This window comes from Balaenoptera musculus, chromosome 2 (genome assembly GCF_009873245.2).
Source record: "Balaenoptera musculus isolate JJ_BM4_2016_0621 chromosome 2, mBalMus1.pri.v3, whole genome shotgun sequence".
NCBI classification, from domain to species: Eukaryota; Metazoa; Chordata; class Mammalia; order Artiodactyla; family Balaenopteridae; genus Balaenoptera; species Balaenoptera musculus.
The window spans coordinates 29,873,693-29,891,865 of NC_045786.1; the positions used below are offsets into that span (position 1 = coordinate 29,873,693).

An 18,173-nucleotide genomic window follows, 5' to 3' on the forward strand; every position below is an offset into this window, starting at 1 on the left:
ACAATCTTGAAAAAATAAAACAAATCTGGAGGAATTATACATCCTGATTTCAATACTTACTACAAAGCTACATTAATCCAACCTGTTAAGTACTGGCATAAAGACAGACATACAGACCAATGGAACAGAATAGAGAGCACAAAAATAAACATATATGGTCAATTGTTTTTTGATGAGGGTGCCAAGACCGTTTAATGGGGAACAGATAGTCTTTTCAACGAAGGATGCTGGAAAATCTGGATATCCACATACAAAAGAATGAAGTTGGACCCTTACTAACACCATATATAAAAATTAACTCAAAATGGGTCAAGGACATACATCTTACAATAAGATCTTAGAATTAAGACAATAAATCTCTTAGAAGAAAATAAAGAACAAAAACTTCATGACACTGGATTTGGCAATGAATTTTTGGATATGACACCAAAGGCACAGTTAACAAAGAAAAAAATAGACAAATGGCACTTTATGAAAATTATCCACAGAATTAAAAAAGCAACCCACAGAATGGGAGAAAATATTTGCAAATCATGTATCTGAAAAGGGATTAATATCCAGAATATATGGAGAACTCCTAAGACTCAACTCAAAAAATGGGCAAAGGGCTTGAACAGACATTTATCAAAGATACAGGAATGCCAATAATCACATGAAAAGATGCTCAACATCACCAGTCATTAGGGAAATGCAAAATCAAAACTACAGTGAAACACCACCTCACACCTATTTGTATGACTACTATCAAAATAAAACAAGAGTTGGTGGGGATGTAGAGAAATTGGAGCCCTGGTGCACTGTCATGTGGGAATGTAAAATGGTACAACTGCTGTGGAAAACAGCATGGTGGTTCCTCAAAAAATTTAAAATGTAATTACCATAGAACCACGCAATTCCACTCTGGGTATATGCCCAAAAGAACTGAAAGCAGGATCTCAAAGAGATATTTGTACACCCATGTTTATAGAAGCATTATTCACAATAGCTAAACCATGAAAGTAACCCAAGTGACCATCAGTGGGTAAATGGATAAGCAAAAACGTGTTACATACATGCACTGGACTACTATTCAGCCTTAAAAGGGGAGAAACGTCTGCAATATACTGCAACATGGATGAAACTCAGTGCCGTTATGCTAAGTTAAATCAGCCAGTCCTAAAAAGACTGTGTGATCCACTTATAAGAGGTGCCAACAGTAGTCACAGTCACAGACACAATGTAGAATGGTGGTTACCAGGGGCGGGGGGAGAGGAGAACAGGGAGTGACTGTTTAATAGGTAAAGAGCTTCAGTTTTACAGGGTGAAAGAAGTTATGGGAATAAGATGGCAGTGACGTTGCACAACGTGAGTGTATTTAATAGCACTGAACTGTAAACTTAAAAATGATTAAGATAGTAAATTTATTTTACCACAGTTTTTTAAAAAGGCTCTTTACCTCATATTTCTTTCCATTTACCACCCCCATTTTTCTGCTCCCCTTCTCAAACATCTTGGAAGAATTACCTACACTTGTTATTTCAGATTTTTCTCTTCCCCTGTTTTTTAAGCCCACTGCAGTCTTTCACCCATGCCTTGCCACTGAATACGCTATTATCAAGGTCACTTATGGTCTAAAACCAGTGGTTAATTCTCAGCCTTCATCTTATGGGGCAACGTCTGGAGAAGTTTTGATTGTCACCACTCGGGGGGCGGGGATAGAGGCTTAGCTGCTGCTAAACATCCTACAGTGCACAGGAGTGTCCCCAATTTTTTGGTCCAAATGTCAATAGTACTCTGGTATATTTCCTGTGATTTTACTATGTCAGCAATTGTGACTTCAGTGAGGTTACTATTTAAAAAGTGTGGATAGCATGTTTTAATTTTGGAAGTAGCTGTAATAGTCAGATTTGGGTTTGAATCTTAGATCTGTGCTAATTAATCAAGTGAGTTTAGACCAAGTTCATTTAACTTCTTAGTTTCCTCATCCTCAAATAATACTTCAGGCAGCACCATCCCTTCTATTACTTAATGCATTCATCATTTTGTATTTCTGCCTTTCTTTGTGGATATATTTAAAGGATGTATCATTCTTACTATGTTTCTCTTGATTGTATGCCATCTTAACATCCACTTTTTGGGTATCTGACATACCTACATACCCTCTTGTCCTACAGTACTGTACTGCTTCTTACAATAATGTAGGATTTAACTATAATACAAGAATAACTATAATACAAGAATAATTCTAAATCTTTTACCAGTCTACTAGAAATGATATACGAGCAGAAGTAGCTTAGGAGGGTGAGTCCCAGCTCTACCGACCAGGTTTCTAGTCACTCTGTTTAATCTCATAAGCCTCAAATTCCTTATCTAAAAAAATGGGTATAAATAAAAGCAGTATGGTTTGGCATAAAAACAGACACATAGATTAATGGAACAGAATAGAGAGCCCAGAAATAAACCTATGCAAACATGGTCTATTAATTTATGACAAAGGAGCCAAGAGAATACAATGGGGAAAGGACAGTCTCTTCAATGAGTGGTATTGAGAAAAGTTGGGCAATGACGTGCAAAAGAATGAAACTGGACTGCTATCTTACACCATACACAAAAATCAACTCAAAATGGATCAAAGCCTTTAACACAAGACCTGAAACTATAAAACTCCTAGAATAAAACATAGGGGGTAAGCTCCTAGACATTGGTCTCGGCAATGATATTTTTTTTGTTTGACACCAAAAGCAAAGGCCACAGAAGTAAAAGTAAAAAGTGGGGCTACATCAAACTAAAAAGCTTTTGCACAGCAAAGAGAACCATCAACAAAATAAAACGGCAACCTTGGAATAGGAAAAAATATTTGCAAACCACATATCCCATAAGAGATTAATATCCAAAATACATAAAGAACTCATACAACTCAATGGAAAAAAACCTCCCAATAACCCAATCAAAAAATAGGCAGAGGACCTGAATTGATATTTTTCCAAAGAAGATATACAAATGGCCAACAGACACATAAAAACAGCTCAACATCACCAATCACCAGGGAAATGCTAATCAGTATCAGTGATATATCACCTCACACCTGTTAGAATGGCCATCATAAAAAAAGACAAGTGTTGGTAAGGATGTGGAGAAAAGGAAACTCTTGTGCACTGTTGGTGGGAATGTAAATTGGTGCAGCCATGATGGAAAATAGTATGGAGGTTCCTCAAAAAGTTAAAAATAATACTACCATACTATCCAGCAATTCCATTTCTGGGTATTTACCCAAAGGAAATGAAAACAGGGTATCGAAAAGATATCTGTGCTCCAATGTTCACTGAAGCATATTCACAATAGGCAAGATATCTATATACAACCTACATGTCCATCAATGGATGAACGGATTAAGTAGACATAGTGTGTATGTATGTATATATATTACTACACTCACACACACACACACACACACACACACACTGGAAGGTTATTCAGCCACGAGCTGGGAAGGAAATGCTGCCATTTGTGACAACATGGATGGGCCTCAAGGGCATTATGCTAAGTAAAATAAGTCAAATATCGCATGGTATCATTTATAGGTGGAATCAAATAAATAGGTATAATAATACCAACTTCAGCTATTTCATCAATGGTAAAATGTTATAAAAAGCAGTATTATAATTCTTTATTTTAGCCACCTCTTCCCATTTCCTTGATTCATGAGTAAACTTATGGGAACTTCCCCTTATAAGTCTAGTGTCTGCTTTCTAGCTTTCTCTCATCTTTGCATGAAGACAGAACTATAGACATGGTGTTGGGGCATTCTGCTTGATAAGATCTTGAGCACACCTTAATAATTCCATCTAGTGATATTTATATTTCATCATTCATCTGTCTTTCCTTCTAAGTTATCTTCATATATTCTTCTAAGTTATATCTGTTTTTTTTCCTTCTTGTCAAATCTTCATCAAAATCTTTAAAATGTTTATTTTCCCTCATGAAACATTTACATATATTTAAAGACTCTTTTCAGAATGTAGTCTGGATCAAATGAAGAATCACAAAACTTCATACAGTAATTCATCAAAATTAAAAGCAAGTTATGAGCTTTTGGGAACAAAACTTTGTCCACATAGCTCAGTCAGTTGGCAGAGAAACATCTGTATGCTCAGAAGCTGCTGATCTGGGCGGAAGATAGGAGTCACAAACAGGACATAATAAAAAATGAACATTTGTCAGTTTTCCAGTTAAGTTAGAGACCCGTGAGATGTTACTATCATAAAGTAAAAGTAATCGATTTCTTTACTAGAATCTAATGTATAAATGTTAAGTGCAGTAAAATCTGAAAATCCTTAGTTTGCTATTACGATACTTACATTTACAATTTTACAAGTTAGATATTACCTGTCAGGAGTTACCAGCAAAAGTCAGGGCCAGCCCACTTATCAAAATAAAATACTAACATAGATGGAAAAGTTATATAAATCAGTTATACTAAATATGTTATGTCCCAAAGTATCATAATCTCAATTTAACAAAATAATCCTGAGCAATACTCAGTAATGTGGGATCTGGAGTTTAAAAAAATTTTTTTAAGTTAATTAAAGTTGACAATTTCACATCGGCTCTTATTTCAGGAGTAATTTTTGCATATGCCATATATATCTTTCTGAATTAATTTTCATCATACCTATGGTATATTTTTCAGAAATCAGATTCTAAGAAAATAGTGGTATTTACCCACTGCTTCTTCTTGGTCTGAGAAATTAGTTGTTTGTGCTGTGTTGCTAGCTTCTTGATTTCTTCTACAAATTCTTCTTTACACTTTTCCTTTACTTGCTTACATTTTCTGTCTATCTCACCCTGCATATTTGCTACAGCTTTATTTACAGCTTGTCTTTTTTCTTCTTCCATTTCAGAACGCAGCTGAAATGAAAAAAAAAGTTAACCCACAATATGTCAGCTCATAATTTACACAGACCATTAAGCAAAACCTTAATACATAGTTTCTACTTAACTGATGTACCTCTTCCCTTTATTTCATTAAGGGCTATAAAATATTTTAGATGAGAAAAGTGCTACTGTTAATTAAAATATTATAAAAAGATATTTTATTATAGTCCTAGTTTTAAAAAGCAGCTACCTGGCTGATGCCTAAGTGACAGAAGCTAAACCACAATAGGAAGACTATTCACTTATCCTGCCCAGATGTCTGAAGGCAACACTGGCGGTGGAGGCTGCGTTACCTTTTCTAGAGCTTCTCGTACGACTCTTTCAGTTTCTCGCTTGTGATCAGACTTCATTCGGTCTTTAAAGTCATTGAAAATTTTGGTGTATTTGTCATGGCACATGCTTTGACACACTCCGTCACTGGTGGTCTGGGTGCTTCGATGCAGCATTCTTGGTGAAGAGGCACTTAACTTCTTGGTCTGAGTTGATACAGAAACTTTTTCGATTGGCTGAGGCATCGTGGGGATTTCCTGGCTGGAACTGACTGCTTCTGTTTCAGGCTCTGGTTCCTAAAGGATAAGGAAAGTGCTATAGAATTCACTAGTTCAAGAGCAAGCTCTATTAGGAGAAAAACAGAGTGATATACATAAATAGCCACATAAAAAACTGCAGTTCAAAAACCATGTAAGAAAATGGAAAATTGTTTTGTGTATTTTACCACAATTAAAAATAAATTTTAAAAAATTTAAAACACATGCAATTAGTAGGTACAATAATTCTAAACAGGAACTTCATTTACAATTACATATCAATATTATGGTTTTTCTTTTCAAAACAGACTAAACAAAAAAATTTATCATACAAAATCATTATCAATTTATAGTCACTTCTTTGGTTTAGGTTCTTTAACAAATACCCTAAACCACTTCTCACTGAATATGTGTGAGGATTTTGCCCATATTTACACCTGATTTTAAAATATGCATGGATTATATAATTTTAAAAGGCTGAGCTCAGCCATAGTTTCCTCCAGTTTTTAAATGTTGGCCTCATTGATTTGTTGGATAAACACTTTGTTTTTTATTAGTGCTATGAGAAAATATCAGAGTTCTAGAAAATACAGCAAAGTGCCCTCCCAATTAGCCAGCCGTGGTCACTGCTGTTTAACTGGTAAGGAGACTTGCAGCTCCCATGTGTTACTCTATGATGGGAACAGTGGGAAGACTGGGTCCAACTTGGTTGCTACAGGTTGACTGACGGCAATGCTTTTCGCAAGGACCTGTGAGGAGCACTGCCTTGATCACAACTGTGAAAATATTTCCTGTTTCAACTGCCACCTGGACACTGCAAGGCAGCAACTTACTTCTTTTTTGGGTTCCACACTTTGATTACGTCGTCCTTTCTTTGTTCTCGGTTCTTGAGTGACCTTTAGCTGTGGGCATCATAAAAGTAACAGCACATTATTCCCGACACTATGAAACACTTCTCTGCTGCTAAGACTAGCCAGGGACCCACAGGTCAGGGGGGAGCACTTGTTCCCTTCCGCATTAGCTCTTTCAAGACCACGTGGTTGGCACTCACGGAATGATTCCTCTGGGCCGAGGGCTTGAAAGAGCTAATGTGCTGGTAGAGTCAGGATCAGGGCTGGTGGTGGCTTCCGTGTATTGGAACTGGTTCTGGTTTCTTTCGCAGAGCACTTTACAAATGTTACAGGAAAGGAATGAGGAAAGTCAGAGTCTGCTCATTCCAGGGAGGAGTGTGCGCTGACACCTGCACATGCAGAACAAGAAACGACAGGCTCTCACTGGCGCCTCGCACCTGCTCATTACTGGTAGAGGAGATGCTGGATTCTGCCTCCTCCTCCCCTCGGTCCTCGTTCTTAGACTTCCAAAACCTCCCTTCACGAAGGAAGCGCTGATGCAGCTCCAGCTCATCACAGGCCTTCTTCCAGCCCATGCTGCGCTTAACGTGCAGCCGGTGAACGTTGACTGTGATGTCCTGTATGTTTTCAGAAGGAATCCAGGCCCTGTGAACAACATTGAAAGGGATGGTTAGAAATTTCCAAAATGGGAGGGACTTCCCTGGCCGTCCAGTGGTTGAGACTTCGCCTTCCAACACACAGGGAGCTAAGATTCCACATGCCTCGTGGCCAAAAAACCAAAACATAAAACAAAGCAATATTGTAACAAATTCGATAAAGACTTTAAAAATGGTCCACATCAAAAAAAAAAAGAAGAAATTTCCAAAATGGTAGAAACTCTACCCATTGTAAAGTACAATTTGTGGCTTGAATAAAAACTCTTACCAAGTAGAAAATAGGTGAAGTGACATTTGTTTTTCACAGTCATCAAAGCAAAGTTCTCAGAATGGGAGTGATTCACAGCTCTTTTTAAAATGTTCAGTATCTCATTGTTTTGAATACTGTAAATTATTCAAAATCTAGCTATTTGCATGTTAGAACTATAGAATCATTTGTAAATGCCCAGAAATTTTCATGAGACACTTACATACAAAATGAGGGCATCTAACAACTAGTATCTAGTAAGTCATCACATCCCTATTCATCAGATGAACCATGACCAACAAATGGAAAACTGTTTGTATCATTCAGCAACCAGGTACTCAACTGCGAACACATAAGTTGATCTAAAACTACATTTGGTTCTATTGGGAAGAATGCTAGAAATTTAAGAAAATTTTCCTTGGTGCTAATCGCTTGACTGGACTTAAATTAGCATCCAGCTCAACCAAGGCTTACCGTGTGCCAGTGGAAGGCACCACAAAGCACACAGTGCGTGGGACCTATGACTGTTCCCGCCTCATTTGACAGCTGGCAGAGATGCTGCCAAAATGGGGTTAAGGAAAGCTATTAATTAGCAGCTGGAACCCAGTGAGGGTCCTCACTGTGCCTAATTTATTAGGCTGGCACTTCTATATACATTGCCACTGCCTTTAACTGAGAAACAATGATAAAACAATGCAGCACAGAGTCGAGGTGACTCTGGGGTAGTCTGGAGAGGAAGAGGGTTTTGGCTGTGAGTGGTCACAGGTTTCATTTGGGCTCCATCTTGAAGGAGGAGTAAGATTTAAACGGGACCATATGAGGGGAGGACTTCTAGGCAGAAGGGATGTCACAAATGAAATAAGAAAATATAAGGACATGTGAGCCACAGTTAATAAGACATTTTCTAGAGCACAGGGTACAAGTTGGGATCCAGCACTACGAATACACAGATTTGCTCTTTTCAGTCTTATTAGGAGTTTCACAAATACTAGACCTATGACTGTTCTGAAGGGATCTTACTGAATCCTGGCACATATGCCTAAAGCCAAAAATGTAGACTTCTAACTTGCTTGTACAAACTAAGCTGTTTGCTTTAGAATTTAAAAGCACATTTTAAATATATAATAATCCATAGTTATATGGTAATGATAACTGAAATTGTTAAATTTGAACTTATTTATAAATATTACATTAACAGTGTCATCTGACAGTGCTTTATTAGAAACCAAAGTAAACTACACTTTGAAAAAGAGTGCAAATAAAATTTTGCTTGTGGAAGAGTTCCTTGCCATTAGATCTTGTATTTATATTATATTTACTCTTTCAGTCAACAAACATTTATTGAGCACCTATTACATACCAGTCAATCAATAAAAGTGTTAAAACAGTTTTTAAAACCAGTATGTTTTTTGAGAGAGATTTCTGTTATAAGCAGTGCTGACTACCTGGAATCAACTTGTGACCTAGGAGAGAATCTTATCCCCTTGGATATATTTAGTCTATAGAATCTATTTAATCTACTGAATTTATTAAATTTATTCAATTTATCTATTACCAGGTGGAACCCAGTGAGGGTCCTCGCTGTGCCTAATTATTAGGTTGGCACTTCTACATACATGGCCACTGCCTTTAATCTATTGAATTTAATCTACTGATCTAATCTACTGAATCTATTCTTAACATGAGACTTAAGTCTCAATGCAATTCATAAAAACATTCCTATTCTCTCTTAATCATCTCCATTATTGTAGATAATCAGATTTCAGTTTTAAAGAGTATCACTGAGCATGCAATCTGACCTACACTAAAAATAAAAGGCAAACTGCACCCCACAATTTACAGTAAGTTTAATAAAAAGAGGTAAAATCGAATCTGGCTATACCTACACATCTGTCAATCCGGAATTCTCTGAATATATGCACAATAAAATGGCTCAGTGATCTGATGGCAAATGAACCCAAAATGTCCCCTTTCTTTCTTCCCTGTGCCATTGCTCCCTCCAACTACAGGCAGCAGAAAGATTTAGCCCTGCTGACAGTCAGACCCTATCAGCTACTTTTTTTCCTCTGACAGGCAGAACCCTGCATACCCTATGAAAACCCTGCCTGTACTTACCAGGACCACAGGCATCTACTCCCTGAACGTTACCACCTGCTCAGGGTTCAGGGTCTAGGGTGGGAGCAGCATGTTCTGGTGTGAGCATACAGAGGGACTGGTCCAGAATCATTTATTTGCTTAAATTTTTTTTCTCCCACCTAAGTGTAGAGACATGATAAACTGGCTAAAGAATATTTATTGTATTTATTCATGGTGATCTCTGCGTAACAATGTGGTATTTAATACCACTGAACAGCACACTAAAAAATGTTTACAATAGTTTTAAAAAAGTATTTATTAATGAAAACTTGCAGCTGGGGGCCCTTATAGGCCATCTCTTCTTGGTATATAACATGTTGCTTAAGTAATTAAAACTCTATTATTTTTATAGAGTTCATTTTTTAATATATCAATTATTCTAACATGATAGAGTATCATTTTTAAGGTATGTCCCCATCATTCACTTCAAATATCTTGCTGGGTATGTTGTAACCAGGAAAAGCAAATGAAAAAGATTCATAGTAAAATTGTATTTATAGTAAAATTGTAGATCTTTTATTTTCTAAAATAAAGTCCTTAGAGTCCCATCTGTCCATAATTTTTTTAGATAAAATCTTCCAAGAAATAAGAAGTCTGGGGGAAAAAGACTCTGGAAATGTAATTTTCTGTTTTAATTCCCTCTTCAGATGACAAACTTACTCTAAGGACCCAAGTAAATCAGCTCAAATATTCTTTTAAAATATTTTCTGCACAGTATATACTGAATGATATAAAACAAACTCACTCATATTATTAATAAAATACCACTCATGGTTGAAGATACTATAAAGTTGTTTTAAAATTAGTGAAGAAAGAAAATATAGGAAAATTCTTATTATCAGATTGTTCTCATCTAGTAGTATGGTTTTTAAAAATAACTGAATTCTTCATTTTTCTAAATTAACTGTTTATTTAATGAAATTCAAAAAACTAAGTCAAATTTTTCCCTCATATACATTCTTAGATCATAACATTGACACTCTCCTGTACTCCTGAGTTGATTATTTTTGTCTATGGCTTTGACAGAACTTTGAAAGGACGGTTGAAACTACCGTAATGATATTACAATTCTATGAAATGAACACATCCTGAGAAGCCTTCCACTTAACTCCTAATATGGATTCAATCCCACCATTAACACGCTTCGGAACTCAGCAGTGTCAGCTATTGAAACTGTCCTGTTTAGTTACCATTATCTGAAATACCATGTATAGAAAGCACTGTTAGGTGCCCAGTCAAGTTATGTGCTGATTTGTTTTTTAATTTAAAATACACTTCAGGGCTTCCCTGGTGGCGCAGTGGTTAAGAATCCACCTGCCAACGCAGGGGACACGGGCTCGAGCCCTGGTCCGGGAAGATCCCACATGCCGCGGAGCAACTGAGCCCGTGCACCATAACTACTGAGCCCGCATGCCACAACTACTGAGCCCGTGAGCCACAACTACTGAAGCCTGCACGCCTAGAGCCCGTGCTCTGCAACAAGAGAAGTCACCGCAATGAGAAGCCCGCACACCGAAACGAAGAGTAGCCCCCGCTCGCTGCAACTAGAGAAAGCCCACACGCAGCAACAAATACCCAACGCAGCCAAAAATAAATAAATACAATAAATAAATTTATAAGAAAATAAAATGAAATACAGTTCACACCGTTTCTAATGGCAAAGCCCCCAGAGCACTGGTAAAGCAGGACTGGGCACCCCCCACGACTCCTGGAGGCCCAGGGGTGATGGCTGCACATGATTACCTCTGGTGGTGGTGACCGAAGAAGCGGACGTCAACCTGATTGTCCTCTTTCTGCATGACTTTGGCCGGCCAGAATCCAAAACCTTTCATTTTAGCCCAAACCAGTTCATGATTAGGTATCTGGAAATAAAATGTTTTACCTTGTCATACTACTTTTAAAGTATTAAATACAAGAATATCATTAATACTGAACTACTCAGTCAAGCATAATCCATTATTTTGAAAATATTTTTTTTTCTAACTCCTAAGCACACAGAACTTACCCCCACCCCAGGATTGACTGATTTTGCCTCCAAGAAAAACACCAAAAAAATTAAAATTTGCATAAGCAATGTGGACCTTCATTTCGCAGAAAAGACAGTGAAAAGAATCTCAATAGCCTGTGGCATCTGGAATGAAGCCAACAGTGTAACAGTGGCAAACAGAACACCCTAACTTTGCTTCACAAAATACAGTCCAACCCTGGGAGCCTATAAGAAATGGGAGAATTTTAGGCCCTCCTCCCGATCTATCAAGTCGGAGATGCAAATTTTAATGAGACCCTCAAGTGACTGAGGAGCACAGTAATGTCTCGGAGAGTAGGGGCTCTCAGGCAGGCTCTTACACCATGGCCGGGGGTGGGCGACTGCCCCTGGAACACTCCTTGAAATCATGCCATTTTAGGGGCAATCACACAGCTATAAGTATACATAAAGACTTAGATTTCTTGTGAGAGAATGAGAGGAAAAGCAAATTTTTACTTTATATATTAAGGGATTCAATGTTTATTCCTACTCTTGAGGGTCCTCATTTTAAAGTCACAAATGGATACTGATCCCAAGTTGTTCTCCCCATGTTTCAGTTTTTATACTCATTAAAACCATACATACTATGACACAAAGAAAAATATTTAGAAGGATTATAATCTTCAAGCAAATTGGAAATAAACTTCCTTAGAGTAAGACATCAGACACTTAAGAGGTTAAAAAAAAAATCTCAAAATTTTACATACACAAGGATAGCAGAACCAATTGTCAGGACGAGCATTTGATAAATAGAAGCAATTCTTGCAAAGTTGTAATTCATCCAGCTGAAAAAGAAAATCAACTATTTAGCCTACATAAAATACACACATGCATAAAACTATATAAAATAGATCCATGCAAATTAACATTCTCTTTCATGTATACAGTCTTCAGTTTTGTCCCTTAAGCTTAAAATTCTAATTTTCCAATGAATAATACCAGAAGAGCCTGCCACTTTCTTCTTGGAACCTCCCGAAGGTCCCAGATTGCACTTGGAATAGAGGACAGATTCCTTAGGGGGCCACTGCATCTGACCTCTGCTTCCCCAGCCTCACTGATACCTTTCCAATTCAGCACTCAGATTAAAGGCTATTTCCTCAGAAATGTCTCTTGATCTACCCATATAAAATATCCGCTACCAATAAAAGCATTCCCTACTTTGCCTCATTCTCTTGGTGTTATTTTCTTTCATAACATTTTTTTATAACTTGTAAAGAAACCTATTTCGTCTGTCCTTTTCTTGAGTCTCCCTCTTCAGAATACAACTGTATGAGCAGGAAGCCAGCATCCTGATTCCCATTTTATTCCTCCTAACACAGCACATAGTAGACACTCAATAAACATGTTTAACGAATTTTTTAAAAGTCATATTTGAAATAGAATCAAGAAACAAAACTTTTTATATAAATTGAGACACTTTTGCAAAGATAGTATGGTTATAGATGAGTGTTTCAAATAAGAAAGACCACCCAAAAAATCCTTCCCTAAATATATATTTCATTTATTGTATAAATATGAATGCTGTTGTTTGGACGCTTTTTTGCCTGTGTAGTGTAGTAAGAACTCAAATTTGAACCTTTCATTCCCAGAGGGTAATGTTTATTGAGTGCCTGCCCAGTGCAACACATTTACATGTAGTTATATAACTAATACTCTTTAGGGTAGTTAAAGAGGAGAAAACAAAGTTTCTGTTTCTTCTAACTAGTAGAAGTTACTTAGTAACTAAATCTAACTCCCAGGATTTCTCTGAAAATAGTTCTGCCAGAATTCTTCCCTCTGTTTGCGTTATTTCCCATGTATGTCATACATGGAAATAAAATTATATTTAAAGAAAATGGCAAAATTAAAATGTACATATCAGAGTGGAATTCTGAAATAGATTAATGTGGAATATAGCAAGAGTTTAGTTATTAGGCGTGGATAGTACCTCATGACATGTGTCTTTATAGAGCATCCTTGCTATGTCAGCTTGCTCACTGTCTGCTGTAATTAAAGACAGGTATCTATTACCAGTGATCTAGAAACACAAGACTATCAAAATTAATACAGCCATTTAAATTTTCTGTCATTTTTAACAAAAGTGGACACATACCGTTTAAAACAAAAACGTATATTTAAAATAAAATTAAGGCAGTAAAAGAAAATGCTATCAGCAGCTTTAATTTTATATCCAATATAACATAATACTCTAGGTACAGAGGGACCTCTTTCATTACTTTTGAATAAGGGGATATTAATGCGGAAAATCAAAAGTAATCAAAGTGCTTATAAAAAGCCTTTCAACTAAGTTTATAAGTTTATATATAAAACCATGAATATTATTTAGTGTAACTAGAGTTCTGCTTTTGGCCAGTCAATTCTGTAAGCTATAACTCCATTACCAAATATTTTTAAGTTTAAACCCTAACATTATTGCTTACTTACAGATCATTCAGGTATTGTTTTAATGTAATATTTTATAAAAGATATTTCTCGACACGGAATGTAAATGGTATGAATTAAAAAAACTACACAAGGGCTTCCCTGGTGGCGCAGTGGTTGAGAATCTGCCTAATGCAGTGGACACCGGTTCGAGCCCTGGTCTGGGAAGATCCCACATGCCACGGAGCGGCTGGGCCCGTGAGCCACAACTACTGAGCCTGCGCGTCTGGAGCCTGTGCCCCGCAACGGGAGGGGCCGTGATAGTGAAAGGCCCGCGCACCGCGATGAAGAGCGGTCCCCGCACCGCGATGAAGAGTGGCCCCCACTTGCCGCAACTAGAGAAAGCCCTCGCACGAACCGAAGACCTAGCACAGCCAAAAATAAATAAATAAATAAAAATAAAAGTAGCTATAAAAAAATGAATAAATAAATAAAATAAACTACTTTAAAAAAAAAAAAAAAACTACACAAAACAAAAAAAAAATATTCAACCTCCATAGAAAATCACTGTGTTGTGGAGAAGCAATTGAGCATCAGCTTTGAACTCTTCGTAACTTCGGTACTTCCCTTCGTTCACTTTCTGCAGAGGGAAAACAACAAAATGGCAAAGGGTTAATGGTGAAAACACCTGTCGGCATTACAGCATTAGAGTGTAGGAAACAGGCGAATTTTCCAGAATGGCATTACGACTACTCCTGTGTCCCATGGTACTGACAGAATGTGCGTAAAAGAAACCCACAACTCCGTCTGCAGTTAGACTATTACAGGATGGTGAAGTGCACAGAGCCCACATCCTGCAGCCACGTTGTCCCCGATATTTATTTACTAGCATGAACTCTGCAGCGTGAACACCGCATTCTGTAATAACAAAAGCTGCTGCTAAGCACTGTAAATAACGAAAGCTTTGGTCAGTGGGGTTGATGAGACCCTAACTACATATCTACTATTTTTATAACTCAAGAGAATAAAAATTGAAAGAAGAGCTGTTAGCCTCTGTGACAGTTTGCCGTTACCACAAAGAAGATATGGTTATAATTCTGAATTGGGATTAGGTGCTGATGTATAAATAATTTTAAAGTCCTAGGAGGTCCTCTATGCACCAAGGCAAATGATGGTTCTGTCTGGCATCAAGGGTCACAGGGCTCTTTTATGAATATTGATATCTGAACTCCACCCTGAACTTCTCATGGCCTTGGGCTCGCAGGTGCTCAGGCCTTGGCATTGTGCAGCGCTCCCAGGCTACCTGCCTATACCCAGGTGGGTACAACCGCACCCCGCAGTCCCCAAGCACCATCATAGCTCGTATTTTGGTCTGGACTGTGAGCTCCTGAAAGCATGAAAATCATGTCTTCCTCTTCATTTTCTTTGTGGTGCTTCTGCTCATGGTCAGCACTTGCTAACAAGGCACCATCAGCCCAGCCAGCGTGCTCCATGGACCCAACAGGATCAGACTGCAGAACGTGGGGAGGGGCCACACAGGGAGAGGGCAGGAAGGGCAGCTGAGTTCTTCATTGTTCTCAGAGGCTCAGAGTCAGGAAAAGAGGTTATGCCTGAAGCCACAGAATCTAGGCGTAGGAGGTAAAATTTAAATTGCTCGTTTTTATGAACAACCTTCATTTATCCCTTTCTTCCACTGAAATAATACACCTTCATTCTTCCTCAGCTATTAAGCAGATTAAGAAATGAGTAAGATGATTTTAAATTATTCCTATGGTCTCCCTATTATGGCCAACCATAAGATTTTAAAACTTCAAAACGATACATAGGTACAGAATTAGTAAATCTGCAAAGCTAACTGGAAACAGAAAGTGTTCACTGGATTTTATTGCAATTTGTAATTAAATATTAACCAACCCATTAACAATCCTCAGCTAGAGTAGGTAAAAATAAGAACTTCATTAAAGAAGGATAAAGTTTTCTAGTTAAAACTTTGTTTTGTTCAAGTGCGTGTCATTGTGTTTCCCAAGATCCTAGATCAGTTCTATGTTCTAATCTTCCCTTGAGAGAAACTCCTAAGTACTGCTTCTGAAACTAGGAAACCACATCCACATGTTAATTACATCTGGAACATTACACTGACCAGGCTACAATGCATTTTCTTTAAGCAGCAAGTGTCAAGAATCAACAGGCTGCTGAAAACCAAGCCTCTTACAAGATGACCGCTAAAGAGCACTAGAGGGAGTGCATGCCATTCACAAGGGCAGCTGCTCAGGCAGGAGGGCGGCAGGTGCACGACCAGGGCTGTGCTGTCAGGGAGCTTTACCTCCTGAATGGCAGGGACGTCGACCGCCGAGTGCACCAGCCGCCGGTACATGGGGTGTTTGTTGTCCTTCCCCTTTTTATTAAGGTCAATAGCCTGAAAGGTCATGAGACACATCAGTTTAAACGTGGCTAGAGAGAGGGGTAAAACATCAATTTCTAAACAACAAGTACTTTAGAACTTAATGAAAAATGTACATGCACTATAGTTTAATGTGGCATTCCTTAAGGTTTGAATAGAAAGAACAGTTATTTTGGAAAATTCAATTTCATTTTAAACACTAATTATCAATGAAAATGTTCATTCTGATAAATGGAATTTTAAAATATAAATGTTTCTAATCTAATACAGCTAAAGAAATGCCTGAGTTGAAAACAAAGACAAAACAAATTTAAAAGCCTTTTATAGAACTATTTACTGCACAAAAGAAACGGGACAGCAGTGGTTTCCACCCCTCATACTGCTGTATGCATATTTGTTCCTTGTCAGTCACTAACTTTTAAGGAGTAAGCCAGAGTGAAATACGTTCTAGGCGATTCTGAGAGCCCCCCTTACAGGACTCACCCTCTCCTTCATGCGGGAGACGATGAACCTCAGGTACGTACTCATCTCCTGCTTGTTCGTATTTTTCTTCTTGATGCTCTGTTGAAGATAGAAAAGGCCAAGATAAAATCTGATCATTTATAAGTCTATATTCTTGTAAAAGATGTCTCATATAAAAGATTATAGTATGCAAAGATTTTCTTAAAAGATGTACTATTTCCAACATTATCTGATGCAGAGAAATCTTCAAAATTTGCATACCAAAAACAACATTTAACAAGGTAAGAATCGGAAAATATTATACTGTCCTTGACATAATAACTTAGAGAACTATGCATTTTTTTCTTTTCTTGATGTTTTAAAACTTCAACCAATTTTCAGGTGAAAAGAAATAATGACAATAACAATAATGATATAATAATGATATAATGTAGAATCACTTATTTTATTAAAAAAAAATCAATGGCTGAAATCCTTTAGGGAATATTTTAAAATAGCAATATTGAATGGTGAATTTCAACATAACATTATTCTCTGTTAAAAAGATTATTAAATGTCTGTGTCACAAAGGAATTACATACACTGCAGCACACACATCTACATAACTATTTTAAAGTGTTACGGATCTCTTCAGTAATAACTCCAATTTCTGTTAGTCTTGCCTAAAAGTTAATTAGGTTCCTTAATTTATCTCTCAGAAAATTTAACTTTACATGAAGAAAAAAAGACAGGATTTTTTACCTTTTATGTCATTTCTAGACAGCTAGGAAACAAGGACCAATGTTCCCATTTCCCTAGTCAAGGTTAATATAATATACCATGACAGACACTGGACCATAAGTAGACTGCACTGCAGAGGACTGAGTAGGTTTTGGGCCACTATTTAATAGACGCTTTAACTTTTTCAGGCCGCTACATTATGAGTCCCTACCCAGTGGTATTATTACTTACTCCCAAAAGAATTTTATACACAGGAAGTCATCTCAATATGCTAAGTACAATGGAAGAAGGAGCAAAAATTTCTCATGTCAATGAGAAACCTTAGCTATGGCTTAAGCAAACTGATTATACATACACAACATTAAAATATCTGCATAAAAAGTGGAAAACTGTTTTCTGAGCTGGAGACTTACTTTCACACACTTCACGTTTGACATGACCCCCTCCCTCCCTCCTCACCTGGATTCTTTGGCAACACAGTCAGTGCTCTCCTTACTCAGCTTTATTCTATGACCTGTGCAGTTTTATTATGGAGCAGTTTTTCTCAACCCCGGCTGTACCTCAGATTCACTGGTGGACTCCCATAAAATGCAGCTGGGCTCCACCCCTGAGCATCTGAATTGGAATTTCTAAGGGAAAGTTCATTCATTTTACTGTTAATTCCTCAGGTGGTTGTGACATCTGGCCAAGACCAAGTACCAATGGTGTAGATGTGGAGTTTAAAATGCAATGACATTTCCTGAACCCCAGGTTTTATAATCTTTGGGGAAAGGGACTTTGATGTAGCTTGTAAATTCTCATTTTAAACAAAATCCCCAGTGAGTCCCAGGCACACAAACACATGAGAACTATTAACTGCTCCCTCCTGTAAG

General features: G+C 37.5%; 1 protein-coding gene across 21 annotated transcripts in view; it reads right to left on the bottom strand.

The window, feature by feature from the left end:
- Positions 1-18,173, bottom strand: part of ZMYND11 (zinc finger MYND-type containing 11) — a 130,270-nt gene that overhangs the window by 7,331 nt on the left and 104,766 nt on the right. For 13 of the 21 annotated variants that reach the window (XM_036841567.1, XM_036841558.1, XM_036841550.1 and 10 more), the window contains 10 exons: positions 16,603-16,680; positions 16,042-16,134; positions 14,271-14,358; positions 13,285-13,340; positions 12,065-12,142; positions 11,075-11,193; positions 6,730-6,937; positions 6,275-6,343; positions 5,208-5,480; positions 4,702-4,887 (listed from right to left, as the gene is read on the bottom strand). In XM_036841567.1, coding sequence (XP_036697462.1) covers positions 4,702-4,887; positions 5,208-5,480; positions 6,275-6,343; positions 6,730-6,937; positions 11,075-11,193; positions 12,065-12,142; positions 13,285-13,340; positions 14,271-14,358; positions 16,042-16,134; positions 16,603-16,680 — 1,248 coding nt within the window. The remainder of the gene's footprint in view (positions 1-4,701; positions 4,888-5,207; positions 5,481-6,274; positions 6,344-6,729; positions 6,938-11,074; positions 11,194-12,064; positions 12,143-13,284; positions 13,341-14,270; positions 14,359-16,041; positions 16,135-16,602; positions 16,681-18,173) is intronic. The other 8 variants (XM_036841556.1, XM_036841559.1, XM_036841568.1 and 5 more) reach the window with 4 other exon arrangements.